The 23,642-nt window shown below is 33.1% G+C and overlaps 2 protein-coding genes across 4 annotated transcripts in view; one reads left to right on the top strand and one right to left on the bottom strand.

Annotated features, from left to right (window-relative positions):
• Window positions 1-23,642, top strand: part of LOC142351238 (116 kDa U5 small nuclear ribonucleoprotein component-like) — a 664,445-nt gene that overhangs the window by 19,295 nt on the left and 621,508 nt on the right. The window lies entirely within an intron of this gene.
• Window positions 1-23,642, bottom strand: part of LOC142351237 (uncharacterized) — a 427,767-nt gene that overhangs the window by 177,350 nt on the left and 226,775 nt on the right. For all 3 annotated transcript variants that reach the window (XM_075403377.1, XM_075403378.1, XM_075403379.1), the window contains one exon: window positions 11,060-11,567. In XM_075403377.1, the coding sequence (XP_075259492.1) occupies window positions 11,060-11,567 (508 nt within the window). The remainder of the gene's footprint in view (window positions 1-11,059; window positions 11,568-23,642) is intronic.

The following is a 23,642-nucleotide window of genomic DNA, read 5'->3' as shown; positions in this document are numbered from 1 at the left end:
ATTATGAGACTGATGAACAAATGGAAGCTAGTGGTCTTAGCAAAGCCGAGCAAAGAAGTTGCCACCACTATGTGGACCCAAATAATCAAGTAGAAAGACTAGAATTATTAATACTAGAAACAAAAGCTGGTCACGATGGATTATATGATGAAATGCTAGATATATCTAAGCAACTATTATCTATGAATATTATTAATCAACAGCAACTAGATAATTTTGTTTTTAACTATGGTAAATAATTAATGATGGAAAAACAACAACTATTAGCTAAAGAAGTATTCAGTCCTCAAATAACAAAGTTTAGAAGAGAAAGATTAATACCATTATAAAAAGATGAAACATGCTCAGCTGATTTAATTGATAAGTCATCTCTAACTAAATACAATAATAATTATAAGTATACATTAACTGTTATAGATATATTCACAAAATATGCATGGGCTATTCCATTAAAGAATAAATCTGGTTTATCTATAACTAATTGTTTTAAAATAGTATTAAGTGAACATCCACAGGGTGGCTCTGAAAGTCCACAAGGTGGCTTAGAAGTTCGAAAACCAGAAAAGTTATGGGTAGAAAGAGGTAGTGAGTTTCACAATAAAACATCTAAATCTTTATATTCTACATATTTAAACATATTTAAAAAATTATATTCTACTTATAGTGATTTAAAGGCTGTGTTTATAGAGAGATTCAATAGAACATTATTACATAATAAATAAATCTATGTTCATCAATGGTGATGGTAATTGGGTAAAAATATTAAATCATGCTGTTGTAACATTATAACAATAACATTCATTCAACGATTAATATGACACCAGCTGACGCTTCTAATAATCCTGATAAAGTTAGATACTATATCAGTGAAACTGCTTCGCAGATTAAATCTACCAAAGCAACACCCAAACTTAAAGTTGGTGATTATGTTAGAAATGCAGATAAACGTAATATCTTTTCTAAAGGTTACACTTCTAATTGGAATAGAGAACTATTTAAAGTTAATGAAGTTTTGAACACACAACCACCAACTTATAAGATAGAAGATATGAATGGAGAGATAATAGAAGGTAAGTATTATGAACAGGAACTATTAAAATCCGAGTTTGACTTTGAACCTAATAATAAAGTTTTAGAATCATTAAATATAGACCTCCGGTCATCTGCGAAGCAGGTTCCCTGATGGCGAAGCATGACCGGAGGTCCAAAAGCCAGCAAGCTGGATCAACATAGTTGCGGGTTCCCCGATAGACCTACGGTCAGCTACTTGGTAGATTCAATTCTTTCTGTAAATAAATACAAAGATGACAAGGAATAGATTCAATCAGGCTAAACAAGCATCATCAAATATTAGTCTATCACCATGTAAGGCCTGTCAACTATTCTTAGAAGATAACGATAATATTGACCTGAAGGATACCTATAAAATTACAAATGTACATCCTCCGATAGATGAAAAAGATGTTGTTAATAGAGAGCATTGTGACAATAACTTATTATCCTCTTCTAATAAAATAGACATTTTAAGTAGAAACATAACTGAGCTAAGAAAAGGTGAATTTGATAAAGTCACAACTAAAACATTACAACTAAATGAAACACAAGTTAATGATGAACTAATTAATGCGTTTATTGAATCAGCAAATGAAGTCACAAATATTGTTAAGTTTTGTTATAATGTTGCTGCTGATACTATCTCTAAATATAATCAATTAAAACAAGAATTTGATAATAATAAGTTTAATCAGAATATCACTAACATACAACTAGATGATATGTTAACTACGGGTCTAACAGAATTTAAGAAATTTAAAAAAAAGACTAATTTTGCCGTTGATGAAGCACTTATAAAGAATAAAAAGACAATAGTACAATATATAATAGCTTTACTTTTACAAAGTACGTTAGTTGATAATAAAGCGAGCAAGACTAGAGATGCATTATGATTTTAAACAACAAGATATAATGAAAGATATTGAGAGTTATTTTACTACTGAAAATGAGTCAACCAACAGCACCGAGAGAGATTACTTTACCCAGATCTATCATCTGTATCAGAAAGATTGATAAATGAAAAAATCCAAGCTAATAATAAATATAACAACAATATTAACATTATAAAAGATATTAGAAATTATTATGAAACTCAAACTAATAACTATAATAAGAAGTTAAGTAGATATAAAAATTATATTAACGTAGCTGAGATAACAGAAATACTATTATCATCAATTGCAACAACGGCAACAACAACATCAGTTGCATTAACAGGTATAGGATTACCATATTCTATACCAACAGCTTTTGCTACAGCAACTGTTTGTGGTTCATTATCAAAAACAATTAATACAAAAATAAGAAATAAAATAATATAGTATTCACGAAGGTATATTTTAAGTAAACAGTTTAGTGACAAGTTTAATAAACTATATACTAAATCAATGAATGATAAATTAGATAATGATGAATAAAATGAATTAGTTCAGATATATGAAGAAGATAAGGAGAATAAGAAAAGTAAATTGAGTGTTTTTTTAACTTAATTTTTGGTGTTTAGTTATAATAATGGGACTTTGTCCATGTTTCACCATAATTTTAGTGATAATAATATTAGTATTAATATCTACCATCAGAGGTAGATCTATTTTTAGATCTGGAATTGAACTAATGTTTCTTTGTACCTAAGTATAGCACTCTACCTTTCTGTACTAATTTTATGCCTTCACCAGTAGTTGCAAATTTAATTAAATCAGGTGTGGCTGATAAAGCAGCTCTAGGGTTTCTAGATGCAGCTGCACTTCCTCTTTTACTTGCTATTTCTAATGCTCTTACTGGATTATTGGCAACATTCTTTCCAAAGTTAACTGTAGCCCTACCAACACTTTTTCAAAGAAATCTTTCAATCCCTCTGCTTCTATTGTTGCATCAGATACATTCATTGACTTATTTCTCTTACACTTAACACAATTACCCTTTAACATTTTAGTACCTTTTGAAGTAATAGCTCAACTTATATTAATAGCACCACTATAATGTCTACCACCAACACAATATGAATTAGTTTTGAACTTATTTAAAAGACTCATTTCTATATATAAAAAAAATAATGGAAGTTAAAAAGTATAATCCCTTGGTTGTTATGAATAAGCCTAAGCCTACGGGTTCCACCAGCGAGCGAAGCTCGAAGCCTAGGGTTAGGCCCAAGCTAAGATTAAGCTTGAAGCTGGAGGCTTATCTCTAGAGAAAAAGAAACTAGATATTATTTATGCTAGGGGTTTTGTTAAGACAAGTAAGAAATAGTTATAATTATAATTATCTACGAAGTAGCTTTGCTAATCAGGAACTGCTCAACGAAGTTGTTTTGCAAATTGGCTCGCCACGGACGAAGTCCGTTCGCAGATGATTATAGCTAGAGATAAAATAATGACTAGGGTCATAGTTATATTTATAATTGATACTATATCAACCATCTTATTACCATCACTATTCACTCTAATAACCTTTCTAGTTAATACTAATGCATGACATATAACATCCGCAACTGCAGCACTAAATTTAAAATTAAGTTGTACTGGTTGTGGTCCTATATGATTACTTTGATATCTAGTATCGAATACATATATTCTATAACTACTTTTGAATAATCTATGATTTATATATGGTTTTATATTATGTGGTAGCCCATTATAATCTTTATTAAAGCTAACAATCTCTTTAAAAGCCTCATTATAATTATTAGCACTATAATTAATATTCATTCTATCCTCAGGATAAAACTCGCTACCAATCTTTCAATAACATTCAGTAACATTCATTATATGGAATGTACTTGCATCATGAGTTTGTTCATTAACGTTATTATTTTAAAAACCAACTATTATATATTGTGTTCTTTCCATGCCACTTTCCATACCGAGATCAAACAAGAAGTTAGTAGCATTGGGTACATTCTTATAAAATGTCTTTCTTTCATAATAGCCAAAGTCTACATTATTCTTTTTACTTAAACCCTTTTGCACAATAATTCTATTGTCATTACTAGGATCAATACTGGGCACACACCATGATATATCTCTAATTTCTATATTAGCATCATTAGCAACTGCACCAGGATTAGCATTCACTCTATATAGAGCTCTATCATTATTATTCCTTTTTAATATTAGTTTAAATCCTAAACCATATATAATCTTTTCTAAATCATTTACAAAAACAAACAGATCAGTCATCTTAATCATCATATACATATGACCTCGTTCTGCAGCAATAAGGTCACCTTTAAGTTGACTATCTCTATTGCCTTGATTTCTAACAAAACCACTCTCATATTCATCACAAATACTAGTTAATAGCTTATACATCAATAGATTAGGATGACAATGATCTATATATTCAATAGTCCTACAACCACTAGTTTCAAGTTTAACTGAACTAAACAATGCCATCATACCATAATCAACTAATCTGATGTTAGCATCATTAGCAAATACACCACCAGCATCATCTAATACAACAAACTCTATCTCTAGATAGGAATCACGCAAATCTAAGTGATTCTGTTCTCTAGTGAGAATGATATTAATATTGGTACTAACCGTATTGATTGTTGCTAGATTATTTGGTTTATATTTTATAATCTTAATTTTGTGTATATCATTATTATAACCATAAGTTGTATCCAAATTAAAATCGACTTTTATAAGTCAAAAAATGACGGATAACTTAATCTTATGGGAACTACAAAAGATACATGATGCTTTAACTAAAACTAAAGAAGAACATACACTTAACTTTAGAATAATAAAACCAATAAAAAGTTTAACTTTAGTGAACCTATACTTAATACAACAAAATTAGGTTTAATAAGATTATCGGTTTATAATTCGGTGTTTAATGTGAGTAGGAGAAATAATCAATTCTTATATGCTAGTACTGTTATAGAAGGTGAAGCAATCCAGGAATTGGCTTCGCCAATCCGGGGACCGGCTTCGCCAATAGCAGAACCTCTTAGCTCTAACAATAACACTGACTCAAACATTACATCTGTCCTTAATTATAATTATAAAGGAGTCCCGCTGCTATATTCAACTATTACACCAGGAGCATATGAGTTAACTGACATAGCAGAATTAATAAAAGAAGAAACTGAGGGTAATGTTATAATAGAACCTGATAAGAATACGATGAAATGTTTAATGGAAATAAAACAGGGGGCAATTAGCTTTGATGTAGAAAACTCAATAGCCCCATTACTAGGCTTTAGAAAAAAGTATATAAACAAGGTAAATATACATCTCAGAAAATTGTTGATATTATGGGTTTTAGTACTATTAATATTCATTGTAATGTGATATCTGGTGTTAAAGATAATGGGAATAACACAGACATACTATATATTTTTACTCTAACAGAACCACCAGGTTGCTTGATAAATATTATACCAAATAATATCTTGTATCAAAAAGTAACTAAAGATAGAATGGAATATATAGAGTTTCATTTTAAAGATGAGCATGGAAGACCTATAGACTTTAATGGTGATGTATTGAGTTTTACTTTACATTTGATTTAGAATATATTTATAGTTAATGATATGGTTATAGTTCAATCTCTATCTATAATAATAGCCATGGACATAGAAATAATTAAATAATTCAACTACAAAACTCTCCGATCCCAATTAATTCTTAGTTTACCATTAATAGTTTTATTTTTTAGTTATATCAATGAACATGTAATTATAAGGCTCTTTCCATACCTTATTACATATATCAAAATCATTATAACTAAGTTCAACATTATTAAAGAAATCTTGATATATAGATATGGGGACTTTATCTCTTTGTTCAAATAAAATAAATAGATTACAGTTCTCTCTAACAATGTCTATCTATTGTGAATAGATTTTGATTAAGATATGTCATATGACAATTATTGTCTACCCCTATAAAAGTATTCATTAATAACTGGTTCTTTGGCTCTAACATCATCGAATATCCCTAGTTTCTTTAGGTCTTTGGGTAGTTTATCGGGGGATGGTAAATCTTTTATATCTTTAACAAACTCAATATATGCTTTTGGGTCAACAGAGTTGCAACTTCGTCGATTATAACTCTCTAAACCTATATATTGATCACCAGTAGGTCAAATGATGTATAGCTTATCAAAATATACTAGCCAGAATTAGTTTTTTTAATAAGAATGTCTTCCCACATTCACTAGGACCAGATATTATAAATCGAAAGTTCTCTGGGAGTGTAGCTTCAGTAATTATATTATCATCATTTAGCCATGATTGTAGATCTTCATTTATGTATATAGAGATATTGTTACTAAGACATTCTTTGTTGTTAGGTTTACCCCTGTGATGTTTTTCACCAAATAGATATATAAAATTATCATTAACATTATCATTATCTTTAACATTATCATTAACATTATTAGCAAAGCTACTTCGTAGATCATTATCATTAACATTATCCTTAACAGTAACATTATCATTAACATTATTAGCAAAGCTACTTCGTAGATCATTATCATTACTAGCAAAGCTACTTCTTAGATCATTATCATTATCATTAACATTATCAATAACATTATCATTAACATTATCATTAACATTAACATGACAACCTAAACAAAAACACTCATTATATATTTCAGGACATTTAACTTGATTAACTAGAATATTCAAAGCACTTTTAAGTCTAAATCCTCTATCAATGAGATAGATCATATATAAACATTAAGCCCCACAAAAAGATTCATCATATTGTTGTATTCTCTCATTAGAGCCGAGATCAACATATTCTTCTAAAAATAATGGTGAGGTCTCAACACGAAAACTATCAAAGTAATACACAGGACCATCTTCTCTTCTTATAACTAAAACCCAATGTGTACCATCAGTTGGATGTAGACTGACAATAATGTTGAAGTTAGGTTCACTTGTGTTATCTAGAGTCTGATCTCTCATTACTATTTCAATTGGTGTTAGACTTATATCTTTTCCTATATCGTTTATTCTAATATCACTCATAGCATTATTATAAATATTAAATTTATTATTGAATTCTTCAAAAGTTAGGATAAGCATTTTTTTAAATAAATTTTATATATAAAAATTGGATAAAGGAGGTATACTTTTTATTTTAATTATCATAATTGGATTTTGTTTTATAATATATGATTCAATACCGAGTAAATATACAAAACTAGAAGAAAGTTTTGGTGGATTTATGAATAGGAGTCTAGTTAGATTTGAATATGAAAAGTCACCATTACATACTATTGTTTATGGTGGAACTGGTACTGGCAAAACATATTTTATTAGACAATGCTTAAAGTTATACTTAGACCATGATCAAGTTCAAGATCAAGATCTGCGAAGCAGTTTCACTGATCAAGTTCAAGACCAAAGGTCCATAGTTATAGTGTGTAAAGATGACAGAGACTGGATAGATCCTGAGTCTAATAAATTTTATACTGGGTTTAATAAATGTGATATAAATATGATCACAAAAAATAATATGCATAAATTTCAAAATTGTGTAATAGTACTTGATGATATGGTTGACAGGTTAAATAAGGATATAGCTTATTATTTTACTGAAGGTAGACATTATAATATTCAACTGGATATAATATTATTTTACTGGAACAGGTAAAACATATTTCATTAGACAATATTTAAAATTATACTTGGGTGAAGACCAAGATCAAGATCTGAACCGAGACCAAGCTAAAAATATAATCATAGTATGTAAATATGATAGAGATCGGATAGATCCTAAGACTGGCGAGTTTTATATTGGATTTAATAAATGTGATATAAATATGATCACTTCAAAAAATAAGTCTAAATTCAAAGATAGTGTAATTGTTTTTGATGATATGGGTGATAAGTTAAATAAGGATATAGCCTATTATTTCACAGAAGGCAGACATTATAATATTCGAATGATTGTAATGTGTCATAAACCAGCTCAAATAATTAATACAGCAAGAATGAGTTGTGATACTATTTATTTAACAACTTAAAATGGAGCTGATCTATTTAAAAATTTTAATGAAATATATAAATGTGAACATAACTTCAATAAAATAATTACTGAATTAAATAGTAACTATTATAATTGTACAGATGGAATGTCAGATGAACTTCGTTATGATATAATTAAAAAATAATAGGAAAGAGAATACTTTTATTATTATTGATAAGAATAGAACTATGATATATGACTCAAGAGTTGGTTTCATTGATTTAAAAGCTCTCAGTTTAAAAGATAAATTAGAAAGTGAAGATATAAATAAACTTATAGCATATATGAAACCACTCATGATTAGTGCAACAGATAGAAATGTTATTAATCACGATAACTATATATTCTATTTTAATAAACGTCTTAAATTAAATAATATTAAAATACAGAATGATGTTCTAACTAAAGAGATGGTTATAGGAAAAGGCAAAAAAAAGTTTATCAACTATTGGTGGAATTATAAGCGCAGGTTTATTTATAATTAGTTATATTTATCCCGATATGATATCAAGAAATGCTGGAAATATAGCAATGGGAGCAAGCACAATGTTGAATGGAGTAAGTACATTGGTTAAAGTTGGATATGGAGAAGATTTGGATCCACGAAGTGGTTATACCAATAGTGAAACATGGGCGAAGCCCAATCTGCGAAATACAATACAAGAAGAATATATATATGAAGAGATAGGAACTTTAAATAGAAAGCGACAAAAATTTTTAAGCAATCTATATGGAAATAATGAAGAATTTAGAGATGAGATTATAAATTTTATTAGAGATAAAACGGAATTAGGCCTCGAAGTGATTTTAGATAGAAGATATAAAACCAATATGCTCAATATGATGGGAAAGAAATATTTAGTTGAGTATATCACATCTAAAGATAATACTAAAGATATAATTGAAATCTTGGCTAGATATTATTTATAATCAGTGAAACTGCTCAACGAAGTTGTTTTGCAAATTCGCAGATTTTACCCCATCATAAATGGTTATAAAATGTTTAGAGTGTAGTCATTAATTTGGAGCTCCCTTTAATCTAGCTTTTCATTATTCAATATGTCATGGAGATAAAATTGCCAAATGTATGTGTGGTGATAAAACATTGAGTGGTAATTGCATCAAGACTGATTATTCTTTTAAAGATGAATTTGGATATAGTCCTAGCCCTAATTCTAGTTCTAATCCTAGCATTGATCCTAGCATTGATCTCAGCATTGATCCTAGCATTGATCCTAGCCCTAATTCTAGTTCTAATCCTAGCCCTAATCCTAATCCTAGCCCTAATTCTAGTTCTAACCCTAGCCCCAATCCTATCATCGATCCTAGCCCTAATCCTAGTTCTAATCCTAGCCCTAATCCTAGTTCTAAGTTATAACTAGATGTTGTAATAAATGTAATTATATAAAACCACTAACTGATTTTGATAAAAGCAAGTATACATGTAGAAATTGTACTTCTACTAAAGTTAGTTGTCTATATTGCACTTCTATTGTCAGATATGATGGCATGAATGCTCATGTAAAAAGACAACATCCAGATGTGGATATACCTAAAGGATTTACTAGAAATCTTCGAACGGACTTCGTCCGTGGCAAGCCAAGCAGTTGGGGAACCAAGACCGAAGGTCCTTACACTGATCTGACCCCCAATCCTATTATTACACAAAATGAAGAAAGTTGTTCATGTAAATATTATAATTTTGTATCATTTCTTATTAATAATGGAATAAATATAGAAAAAGTAAAAGAAAATATAAATTTATTGAAGAGTATAGATAATTTTAAAGAAAAAATATAGAAAAATAAAAATAATAATTCATTAAAAAATTTAGATAATTTTAAAATTTTATTTAAAAAAGATGGATTTCACTCTTTAAGCGCGATAAATAGTGATTTTGTACTGCGGCATCACTCCGATAGGGGCGATTTCGCTCTTAAAGAGTGATTCACTCTTAAAAGAGGGCTTTCGCTCTTATTTTGAAATTTGCTTTTTTTGAATAAATTATTAAATTTTGCTATTACTTTGGCTTTTAGCTTAATTATGACTTGAACAAGTAATAAATAACATAGCTGGCAGATTGCCAGAAAATAGCCGCAATAGATTCGTAGATCGGCAGTCTAAAAACAGTAAAAAAGACAGACCAAAAAATTCGTCTTTTCATTGAAGGCTGATCTGTTATATTTTGACTAAAAGTCTGTATAAGTTATTGCTGCCTCTATTAGCTGATCTCAAATAACCTTCATTTAGAGTGACACACTCCCATTTGACCTTATCTCTTTGAATTAAAGTAAATAAAAGTCAATTTCAAAGTGAGGAAGTCATTTTTGAGAGTGAGGTAAGTCAAGTGTGACCAAAAATTTAATCACGCGCATGAACAAAAAAACTCGCTCCACTAAGAGCGAAAAATGACGTCACACATGCAATTCAGTTGAAATTGCATGAACGAATGAACAAAAAGTGGCTGTGACGTCATATGGTCGTAACAAAAATCATGACGACGAAATAAAAAAAAACCAAGAGAAGGCCAATAAGAGCCCCAGCTATCGCTGTGCGGCTATTAAAAAACAAGGATCTTAATATTATATAAATATTAGCAAAATTTAAAGTTTATAAAAGAATTAAGCTGGTTTTTTTATTCAATTTATCCACGAAGTGGTTACACCAATTTTCGCAAGTTGGTTTTACGTGCTTTTTTTACACGGTCTCACTAGTTTCATACTAGTATCTGGGATACGTCCACTGGAGTCAGTGGGGATAGAACCCGAACTATCCGTCTGATAACAAATAGTAACCAGCTTAACTCGACAATAGTGGTTTGCACTAAGTGAGACAAGAAATGATAGATTTTGAGTGAATATAAAGGTAATATGTAGTAGTGGATAAAACAAGGATTCCGGCAATCAGCAAAATTTTGCCCGATTCGACATGCGCGATTAGCGTTAGGAGAAAGGGTCAAATTTTACTGATGGCTGGAATCCTTGTTTTATCCACTACTGTTGTATCAAGCTACAAACCTGTAGGGTCCATCTATGACTGGGCATGGCGGCCACAGGCGACTGGATGAATGCCTGGATTCGACTGATGAAAAAAAACATGACCTCCAACTCGAGACCCTCTTGGTTGCCCCCTCCCACTCCCAGAGATGCATAGATGGGCTTCAGACAGTAGCCGCAGTTGCCATTGGACTTGAAGAGTGCTTTGTTGAAACGAATGGCTTTGTCATTCTGCTGCTGCTTCTGTTGGTTAAGAGCCACCATCTGGATTCCCGCATTCCAGAACTGGACTGGGTCGGGATTTGAGGAATTGACTCTAGAAGAAGAGGGCGATAGCTTGACGAGGTTGCTCTCACAGAACATGGACATGTCGAAGAACTTCTGCCTGACTTGGAGAACTGCGTCTCTCTCGTTTATTTGGTACAGCACATTCCGTTCACGCTGTCCTCCTGCAGATACGCATACATCCAAATCAAGTTGGTCAATCGTGAAGGCCTTCGATTTGATTGACACCAGGGCAGAAAGGTACCTAAAACAACAACAACAAGTTAGAACTAACATGCTAACAATTTTTTTTCATTGTGTCCTTTTTCTTGAGTAAATTGTTTCTTCTGGGCAAATGGTACGTGTAACTAGCCATTACAACAACTCCATACTAGTCAGAGAATGTCAGCACAGCGGAAAAATTACCGAAGAAAGCCACGGTTGAAAAAGCGCACGTGAACAAAAACGTCGACCGCCGTGTAGAGCTTTCTTACACCTCAACTTCTCGCTCTCTCGAAAACGGAAAAATAACGACTAGCCAAACAAACTTAAACTTCAAAAACTAGAAAGTCAAAATCAAACATACCCGGCAGATTGCCGGAAAATAGCCGCCGTTGATTTCAATAAGCATGGTTGGGATTGAAAGAATAGAAGGTATTGAAAAAAAAAAACATTTTGTACAAAAACATTTTTTAAGTCCGATTTATTTTGATGGCATTTCGTAATTGAACATACTTCTGTTTCTTAGAGAGAGGCTACACGGACCAAATTCTCTAATTATGGTTAGCTTTTAAAACCATACTTAATTTAGTTTCTAACCTGAATGCTATCAAGATTAAAACTAAAGACAGCTAGCAACTGCTTTAAGGAACCTTGATAATCTAATGCGTTATAACTTGATCACTGAGCTTCATCGTGTCATTCCATCTCTTTGGATTTTGCTCCTTTAACTTGAACAGTATTCACTACATTGCGTAACACAATACAAGAAAAAAACTTAGACTTAACAAAACTTAACACTCGCTGCCCTTATCTCATAGCATTGAAGTTTAAAAAATTCATTTTGAGTGTAAGAAGTCATTTTTGAGAGTAAGGCAAGTCCCGAATGAAGAATGATTTTAATTACGTCAATGAATAAAAATGTGCTCCACTACGAGTAGAAATTTACTCTAAACATAAAGTCACGTACGCAATTCAATCAGAACTGCATGAACGAAAGCAAAAAGCAGATCTGAAGTGATCGTGACATCATATGGTTGTAACAAAAATCTTGACGAAATAAAAAAACCAAGAGAAGGCCAATAATAGCCCTAGGCATCAACAATAGCTCTCGCTTAACAAATGGTGAAAAATAACAATATGAATGAAATTCTATTGAAATTGCGTAGATGAATGAATGAAAAAGCAGACCTGAAGTGATCGTGAAATAATATGGTCGTAAAAAGGACGGGGAAATGAAAACCAGTAGAAACTCAGCTATCCTCTGCGACCACTAAAAATGCAAACCTCTAATTTTTAATAAGGGTCAGATTAGAAGAGTAATTGTTTTTTACTAACATGAAGGAAAAACCTCTAATATAGAACTCATTGAAAATTAGATGATCAAAATAGAAAAACCCTAAAACTATTATTCAAGAAAAAGAACAATCATCTTCAACCAAAGAGTTTGTGGCACCATTTAGACGCACTGTTTTTGATCTTAAAAATTAAACTTCAATACGTGAGTGCAGAGCTCATTTTTTTGAGTGAGGAAGTCGAAATCTTAACATAATTGACCTAAAAGCTAACAAAAAAATTACAACGAATATCAAGAAGTACATATTCAACCGAACTGCAGCAGACATCACTGATAATGAGAATCAAATGGTCGCAGGAATCCTCGATAGAGACGAGGAATAACAAAGTACGATTAGATCAATAACAACCTTGATATTGCTTTGAGGCTTTCAAAAGGGGAAACGCCTCACGTGAAAAATTTAAGAACGCAATGAGTTATGCGATACCATAAGCAATGATAGGCCGTTAACATATACATTGATAAAAAATATCCAAAACAGTAATTCATGATAAGATTTAAAAAATTATAACAAATGGAGAGTAATGAGCCAACTTTCACCTTCGACTCGATTATTGGGCACACACATTATGGCAATAAAAATTTCTGCGGTTGAGATAATCGTAAAGCTTCCACGGAAAAAAAATTTTGCAAAAAATCTCTAAACAAATGAGCCACCAAATGAACAAAAAAGGCTGGGTTTATGCACCATTCTGTCAGAAAAATGTTATCAGTCAATAAATAAATTATTTAACATCTCATGCTCAGCAGATATTTGATCAAACATTAATTTCACCCTCATTTAAAAATATGTCTCAGCAAAAAGTACTTCCTGTAAAGACACGCAAAGTCGCCTTCGCAAAAGATACGATAAGTAGTAACTAAGTCTGGACGCTTCAAAGCAGAGAGAAAAACTATCTTGCTTTGAATAGCAGAAAAAATCGCCGACATAAAAAAACAAATTAATGTCAATATTCACACTGTGCAAAGGCACATACAAACAAAAAATTTTGTTTTGGCAACCCCGACAACAAAAGTTCGCAACCAATACAACACGAGCCAGCGTAAATTTAGAAACAATCAATTTTCTTTTAAAATAATTAAGAAAAATTTCAACAAACTTCTCAAATGTTTGCCAAAATTCTTTAAAAAGTGCTTTGTATCAAAGATATTAATCGATTTTTAATTAAACAATTCCTGCAATCATTAGTCTGCAACACAGTTGCCAATAAACGTAATAAAACAATACGTTGAGCCAAAAATAGATAAAATAGTATAAAAACTAGCGAAATAAATAAAAAACTTTCAAACTATCGTATCCACCTATCAAAACAGCGTCAAAACACTATCAAAACAACCTGAATATTGTGACTTTTAGAAAAAATAAGAGATTCAAAAAGTGTTCTAATTCAGTGTTAATTCATCTTTTAAACCTAAAGCAATTAAGCTCAATACCAATAATATCTGCTAGCAATCGCTCTAATGAACTTTGCTAACCTAATGAACTATTACTAAATGAACGGGCTTTATCGGTTTTGCCCAACTTTGGAGTTTGCTCTTCTCACTTTGACTATATTCACTATATTACGTAAAATATTCCACGAAATGATTTAAAATCCATTCATTGGAAACAGTGAGTGAGGTAAGTCACAAATAAAAACGTGAAAATCGTGACTTATGTTAAACGAAAAACGTGATCAAAAGGTAAAGCGAACTACAAAAGGAGAACGCCTAAATAGTAGCCGCTGAGAGTGACGTTGGCTATTAATGAAAACAACCAAACAAGAAGAATTTCTGAAAATTTGACTAAAATAATCCGAATTGAAATGAGGTATGAACAAAACTGATACAATAGCCGTCAGATTGACCAAAAACAGCCACAATAGAACTGCTTGATTTTAGTTGGAATTAAAAAAGAAACTTAAAAGTGTCAATCATGGACGGATTTGGTATTCAAATTTTTCAAATTCGAGTAGATTCAAAAATTATACTTTAAGCAATCTCAAAACTGAAGGCTATTATGCTCAAAACCAATGCCAGCTAGCAACTGTTTTAAGAAACATTGATACCCTAATGCAATATTACTTAACCAACGGGTTTTATCGGTTTCTCCCCGCTTCTTCTGAGTTTGCTTTTTTGACTTTGCTATATTCACTATAATGCGTAATACATTCCATGAAAAAACGTTAAATCCATCACTCAGTTGAAACAGTGATTAACTAAGTAAACAGTCAAACGTGAAAATTGTGCCTTATTTAAAACGAAAAACACGATCAAAAGGTAAAGCGAATTTGAAAAAAATATAGAGCCTAAATAAGAGCCGCCCAGAATCAGAAAAAGCAGAATCTTCCTTTTTTATTGAACGCTAAGACACTCTAATTTAACTAAGAATAAGCAGATCTTATAGCTGCTTCTATAAGCAGCTCTCAAACAACTTCAAATTGGTGTGACAAACGCACTCAGTTGACCGTAACTTCATGGACCAAATTACAGAAGAATTAATTCGAAAAAGGGGCCATTTATGAGAGTGAGATGATTCACGCGTGATCAATGACTCAATCACGCAGAACAAAAATTGCCTAATAAAAAGTTATGACATGAGAGGATGACAGAAAAAGCAGATTTGAAGTGATTTTTACGTAACATGGTCGCAAAAAGATCCGGACGACAAATAAATACCCAGTCAAGCTCAGCTATCACTCAGCGACATTAAAAGATAGATAAATGGAAACCCTATTTTTTTCAAGATTTATAAGGGTCATATTAAGCGATTAATTGTTGTTTGATACATGAAGTAAAACAGCACTAAAAAGAACTCCGTAAAAATTATATGATCAAGACTGCAAAAAAAACAAAACTCTAGAGTTCAAGAAAAAGAAAAGTCCATTTCAACCGAAGTTTGTGGCACCATTTAGACGCACTGTTTTTGAAATATACTAATTAAAAGATCTTAAAAATAAAACTTCATTACGTGAGTGCGGAACTCACTTTTTGAGTGAGAGAAGTCAAAATCTTAACCAAATTGACCTTAAAAGCTAACGAAAAAATGAGAAACAAATATCAAGAAGCACAGATTCAGCAGCCATCACGAATTGCAGCAGCCATCAATGAAAAGAATAAAATGTTCGCAGGACTCATCGAGAGACGAGGAATAAAAAAAGTACGATTAGATCAATGACGACGTTGATATTGCTTTGCGGCTTTTAAAAAGGGAAACGCCTCACGTTAATCATTTAAGAAAGCAATGAGTTATGCGATACCATATGCAATGATAGGCCGCTACCATATACATTGATAAAAAAATATCCAAAACAGTAATTCATGATAAGATCAAAAAATTATAACAAATGGAGAGTAATGAGCCAACTTTCACCTTCGACTCGATTATTGGGCACACACATTATGGCAATAAAAATTCTGCGGTTGAGATAATCGTAAAGCTTCCACGGAAAAAAAATTTTGCAAAACATCTCTAAACAAATGAGCCACCAAATGAACAAAAAGGCTGGGTATATGCACTATTCTGTCACAAAAATGTTATCAGTCAATAAATCATGTATGTAACGCTGCGAGTGAGCAAAAAACCTCAGCAGATATTTCATCAACCATTAATTTCACTCTCATTTAAAACTAAGTCTCGGCAAATAGTACTTCCCGTAAAAAACACGCAAAGTCGCCTTCGCAAAAGATACGATAAGTAGTAACTAAGTCTGGACGCTTCAAAGCAGAGAGAAAAAACATAAATAGTAAATATATTATATATATATATATATATATATATATATATATATATATATATATATATATCTGTTAAAAAAGTCCGTCCAAAATCAAAAACAGTAAACAATGATCGAAAGTAAGTAATAAATAGAGTTATGAGCCGACTTTAACCTTCAACTCGATTATTGAGCTCACAGAATATTGTAATAATAGCATCTGCGGGCTAGACTGTAGTAAAAACTCCATGGAAAACATAACCGGCAGATTGCCGGAAAATAGCCGCCGTTGATTCCAATAAGCATGATTGGGATTGAAATAACAGAAGATATTGAAAAAAAAAGATTTTTGTACAAAAACATTTTTTTAAGTCCGATTTATTTTGATGGCATTTCGTAATTGAACATACTTCTGTTTCTTAGAGAGAGGCTACAGGGGCTACTATCAAAAACAATAAGCATTAGAGATGGTAAATAAGACTTATAGGAACGACGTTCAAATAGCGGGCATCTAAAATTGGGCTTTATGGGTTTATCCCGTTTCTATTTCTGACATCCATTTTTGTACTAACTCTGTTCATTTTGAATTGCTTTGCTGAGCAACTGATGTTCAAAATCACTTTTAGCAGAATGAAAGAAGAGAGAAACTAGCCTAGAGAAGTCAAAAAGATTTCACGCAAAATGTTGAAAAGGCGGCAAAATGAGGTAAAGCGAAACATTTTTTCATTCGACGAAGTAAAAAAAAAATAGGAGCGCTATAATAGCCGGCTGAGAAGATGAGGGCGGCTATTAAAAAAAAACAGTACGAAAAACCACACAAACAACAAAATGAGTCAAGAAAACAAAAACGGCTATATGCACCATTCTGTCAACAAAAATGCTCAAAGTCAAGGAATTAATTTCTTAACGCAGCGCTTGGACAAACATAGCCGGACAAAAAGCCATCGTAAACGCGCTTGAAGCCCATCGAGATTGAACCAGAAAGAGAAAAAAGAAGAGATAGAATCAATGGAATTTTTTCCCAAAAAGTGTTCAACCTAATCCACTATGACTTAATGACTGGCCTTGATCGGTTTATGCCCTCTCTTGATTTCGCTCTTTTGACAATTACAGCATTCACTGCATTGCGTAATTCCATGCCTGAAAGAATTAAAAATCCATTCAGTTGAAACAGATAGTGATTAAAGTCGAAAGTCAAACGTGAAAACCGTGACTTATGTAAAACGAAAAACGAGATCAAAAGGTAAAGGATCGAAAAGAAAAAAAAGAAAAGCACCGTATTTTCTGTTCTTTTGTCAGTGTCAAAAAAGTTCTCATTTGGGGTGCAGTTTCAGTTGGATTCTGAAGCCACACTTAATTCAGTTAAGAAGCCCAATACCATTGTCAGTGACATTGCCATTGTCAGTGACATTGCCATTGTCAGTAACTCAATGACCGGGCTTTACTGGTTTAATCCAGTCTCCTTTGATTTTGATCTTTTGACTTTGACAGTATTCACCACATTTCGTTATTGAACTCGTGAAAAAAAACTAAAATCAATTTATTTGAGTGAATAAATCAAAGTCAAAAAACGTGAAAATCATGACTTATGCAAAACGAAAAACGCGATGAAAAAGTAAAGGATGAAAAAACATAACAGGACAAGTCCTGACAAACAATTCCACGCTTTATCGGTTTATGCCCTTTCTTGATTTGGCTCTTTTAACACTGACAGTATTCATGACAGTAATTCCATAAGTGAAAGAAATTAAAATCCATTCAGTTGAAACAGTGACTGAAGTAAGTCAGAAGTCAACCGTAAAAAACGTGACTTAATTAAACACGAAAAACGTGGTCAAAAAGTAAAGCGACTTATAAAAAGTAGAGCGCCTAAAAAATAGCCGTTGAAGCCCGACGGCGTCTATTAAACACCAATTTCTCGCTCCACCTTAAAATTCGAGTGACAAAATTCACGCCGCAAAACCACTTGGTTTTTCTCTCCACTTCCTGTTTAGGCCTGACCAAAATCACTATTCCAATTTGACTTCAAAAATCATAAAAAATGTGTGAACAGATCTCAAACGAGAAGACAGCGCACCCAATATTAGCCATGACATAATAACTGGGCTTTATCAGTTTATCCAGTCTCTTTTGATTTCGATCTTTGACAGTATTCACAACATTGCGTAATTGAATGCGCGAAAGAAATTAAAATCCATTCAGTAGAAAAAGTGAGTGAAGTAAGTCAGAAGTCAAACGTAAAAATCGTGACTTAAGTAAAAACGAATGTGATCAAAAGGTAAAGCGACTTATTAAAAGGAGAGCGCCTAAATAATAGCCATTGAAAGGCCGACGACGTCTATTAGACACCATTTTCTCGCTCCCCTTTAAAGTTCGAGTGAAATATATTTACGCCACAAAACCACTCGGTTTTTCTCTCCACTTCCTGTTTAGGCCTGACCAAAATCACTACTCCAATTTGACTTCAAATATCATAAAAATGTGTGAACAGATCTCAAACAAGAAGACAGCGCCCCCAATAATAGCCATGACATAATAACCGGGCTTTATCAGTTTATCCAGTCTCTTTTGATATCGATCTTTTGACTTTGACAGTATTCACCACATTGCGTAATTGAATGCGCGAAAGAAATTAAAATCCATTCAGTAGAAAAAGTGAGTGAAGTAAGTCAGAAGTCAAAGGTAAAAATCGTGACTTAAGTAAAAACGAATGTGATCAAAAGGTAAAGCGACTTATTAAAAGGAGAGCGCCTAAATAATAGCCATTGAAAGGCCGACGACGTCTATTAAACACCATTTTCTCGCTCCCCTTTAAAGTTCGAGCGAAATATATTTACGCCACAAAACCACTCGGTTTTTCTCTCCACTTCCTGTTTAGGCCTGACCAAAATCACTACTCCAATTTGACTTCAAATATCATAAAATGTGTGAACAGATCTCGAAAAAGAAGACAGCGCCCCCAATAACAGCCATGACATAATGACGAGGCATTATCGGTTTATCCAGTCTCTTTTGATTTCGATCTTTTGACTTTGACAGTGAGTGAAGTAATAGCCATGACATAATGACCGGGCTTTATCGGTTTATCGAGTCTCTTTTGATTTCGATCTTTTGACTTTGACAGTATTCACCACATTGCGTAATTGAATGCGCGAAAGAAATAAAAATCCATTCAGTAGAAACAGTGAGTGAAGTAAGTCAGAAGTCATACGTGAAAAATGTGATTTACGTAAAACGTGATCAAAAAGTAAAGCGAATTAACAAAAGGAGAGCGCCTAAATAATAGCCGTTGAATGGCCGGCGGCGTCTATTAAACATCATTTTCTCGCTTCAATTTAAAGTTCGAGTGAAAAAATTTACGGCACAAAACAACTCGGTTTTTCTCTCCACTTCCTGTTTAGGCCTGACCAAAATCACTACTCCAATTTGACTTCAAAAATCAAAAAAATGTGTGAACAGATCTCAAAAAAGAAGACAGCGCCACCAATAATAGCCAAGACATAATGACCGGGCTTTATCGGTTAATCGATTCTCTTCTGATTTCGATCTTTTGACTTTGACAGTGAGTGAAGTAAGTGAGAAGTCAAAGGCGAAAATGGTGAACTATATAGAACGTGATCAAAAGGTAAAGCAAATTTAAAAAAGGAGAGCGCCTAAATAATAGTCATTGAAGCCCGACGGCGTCTATTAAACACCATTTTCTCGCTCCCCTTTAAAGTTCGAGTGAAAAAAATTTACGCCACAAAACCACTCGGTTTTTCTCTCCACTTCCTGTTTAGTTCTGACCAAAATCACTACTCCAATTTGACTTAAAACATCATAAAAATATGTGAACAGATCTCAAACAAGAAGACAGCGCCCCCAAAAATAGCCATGACCTACCGACCGGGCTTTATCGGTTTATCAAGTCTCTTTTGATTTCGAACTTTTGACTTTAACAGTGTTCACCACAATGCGTAACTGAATGCGTGAAAGAATTTTAGATCCATTCAGTAGAAACAGTGAGTGAAGTAAGTCAGAAGTCAAACGTGAAAATCGTGATCAAAAAGTAAAGCGAATTAAAAAAAGGAGAGCGCCTAAATAATAGCCGTTGAATGGCCGGCGGCCTCTATTAAACATCATTTTCTCGCTTCAATTTAAAGTTCGAGTGAAAAAATTTACGGCACAAAACAACTCGGTTTTTCTCTCCACTTCCTGCTTAGGCCTGACCAAAATCACTACTCCAATTTGACTTCAAAAATCAAAAAAATGTGTGAACAGATCTCAAAAAAGAAGACAGCGCCACCAATAAAAGCCAAGACATAATGACCGGGCTTTATCGGTTAATCGATTCTCTTCTGATTTCGACATTTTGACTTTGACAGTGAGTGAAGTAAGTGAGAAGTCAAAGGTGAAAATGGTGAACTATATAAAACGTGATCAAAAGGTAAAGCAAATTTAAAAAAGGAGAGCGCCTAAATAATAGTCATTGAAGCCCGACGGCGTCTATTAAACACCATTTTCTCGCTCCCCTTTAAAGTTCGAGTGAAAAAAATTTACGCCACAAAACCACTCGGTTTTTCTCTCCACTTCCTGTTTAGTTCTGACCAAAATCACTACTCCAATTTGACTTAAAACATCATAAAAATATGTGAACAGATCACAAACAAGAAGACAGCGCCCCCAAAAATAGCCATGACCTACCGACCGGGCTTTATCGGTTTATCAAGTCTCTTTTGATTTCGAACTTTTGACTTTAACAGTGTTCACCACAATGCGTAACTGAATGCGTGAAAGAATTTAAGATCCATTCAGTAGAAACAGTGAGTGAAGTAAGTCAGAAGTCAAACGTGAAAATCGTGATCAAAAAGTAAAGCGAATTTTAAAAAAAGGAGAGCGCCTAAATAATAGCCGTTGAATGGCCGACGGCGTCTATTAAACATCATTTTCTCGCTCTACTCTCAAATTCGAGTGAAAAAAAAATTCACCCCGCAAAACCACTCGGTTTCTCTCCACTTCCTGTTTAGGTCTGACCAAAATCTCTACTCCAATTTGACTTAAAATATCAAAAAAATGTGTTAACAGATCTCAAACAAGAAGACAGCGCCACCAACAATAACCATGAAATAATGACCGGGCTTTATTGGTTTATCGAGTCGCTTTTGATTTCGAACTTTTGACTTTGACAGTGAGTGAAGTAGGTCAGAAGTCAAACGTGACAATCTAGACTTATATAGAACGTGATCAAAGGGTAAAGCGAACTTAAAAAAAGGAGAGCACCTAAATAATAGCCATTGAAAGGCCGACGGCGTCTATTAAACACCATTTTCTCGCTCTATTTTTAAATTCGAGTAAAAATTCACGCCGAAAACCACTCGGTTTTTCTCTCCACTTCTTGTTTAGGCCTGACCAAAATCGCTACACCAATTTGACTTCAACTCATAAAAATGTGTCAACAGATCTCAAACAAGAAGACAGCATCCCCAAAAATAGCCATGAACTAACAACCGGGCTTTATCGGTTTATCCAGTCTCTTTTGATTTCGATCTTTTGACTTTGACAGTGAGTGAAGTAGGTCACAAGTCAAACGTGAAAATCGTGACTTACGTAGAACGTGATCAAAAGAAAGCAAATTTTAAAAAAAGAGAGCGCATAAATAATAGCCATTGAAAGGCCGACGGCTTCTATTAAACATCATTTTCTCGCTCCACTTTAAAATTCGAGTGAAAAAAATTCACGCCGAAAACCACTCGGTTTTTCTCTCCACTTCCTGTTTAGGCCTGACCAAAATCGCTACACCAATTTGACTTCAACTCATAAAAATGTGTCAACGGATCTCAATCAAGAAAACAGCATCCCCAAAAATAGCCATGACCTTACAACCGGGATTTATCGGCTCATCCAGTCTCTTTTGATTTCGATCTTTTGACTTTGACAGTGAGTGAAACGTGAAAAAGACTTACGTAAAACGTGATCAAAAGGTAAAGAGAATTAAAAAAAGGAGAGCGCCTAAATAATAGCCATTGAAAGACCGACGGCGTCTATTGAACACCAATTTCTCGCTCTATTTTCTAACTCGAGTGAAAAAAATTCACGCCGCAAAACCACTCGTTTTTCTCCACTTCCTGTTTAGTTCTGACCAAAATCACTACTCTAATTTCACTAAAAACATCATTAAAACGTGTGAACAGATCTCAAACAAGACGACAGCGCCACCAACAATAGCCATGAAATAATGACCGGGCTTTGACGCCGCAAAATTTGACTTCAAATATCATAAAATTGTGCGAACAGATATTAAAAAAGAAGACAGCTCCCCCAATAATAGCCAAGACATAATGACCGGGCTTTATCGGTTTATCAAGTCTTTTGATTTCGATCTTTTGACTTTGACAGTGAGTGAAGTAAGTCAGAAGTCAAACGTGAAAATCGTGACTTACTTAGAACGTGATCAAAAGATAAAGCAAATTTTAAAAAAGGAGAGCGCATAAATAATAGCCATTGAAAGGCCGACGGCGTCTGTTAAACACCATTTTCTCGCTCTATTTTTAAATTCGAGTGAAAATTCACGCCGAAAACCACTCGGTTTTTCTCTCCACTTCCTGTTTAGGCCTGACCAAAATCGCTACACCAATTTGACTTCAACTCATAAAAATGTGTCAACAGATCTCAAACAAGAAGACAGCATCCCCAATAATAGCCATGACCTAACAACCGGGCTTTATCGGTTTATCCAGTCTCTTTTGATTTTGAACTTTTGACTTTGACAGTGTTCATCACAATGCGTAACAGAATGCGTGAAAGAATTTAAGATCCATTCAGTAGAAACAGTGAGTGAAGTAAGTCAGAAGTCATACGTGAAAAATGTGACTTATGTAAAACGTGATCAAAAAGTAAAGCGAATTAAAAAAAGGAGAGCGCCTAAATAATAGCCCTTGAATGGCCGGCGGCGTCTATTAAACATCATTTTCTCGCTCCACTTTAAAGTTCGAGTGAAAAAAATTTACGCCTCAAAACCACTCGGTTTTTCTCTCCACTTCCTGTTTAGTTCTGATCAAAATCACTACTCCAATTTGACTTAAAACATCAT

The sequence above is a fragment of the Convolutriloba macropyga genome, chromosome 12 (genome assembly GCF_964194025.1).
Source record: "Convolutriloba macropyga chromosome 12, txConMacr16.3, whole genome shotgun sequence".
In the NCBI taxonomy this organism is placed as follows: domain Eukaryota; kingdom Metazoa; phylum Xenacoelomorpha; order Acoela; family Convolutidae; genus Convolutriloba; species Convolutriloba macropyga.
The sequence above is the reverse complement of the archived record's forward strand: the minus strand, read 5'-3'. Positions and strand labels throughout refer to the sequence as shown.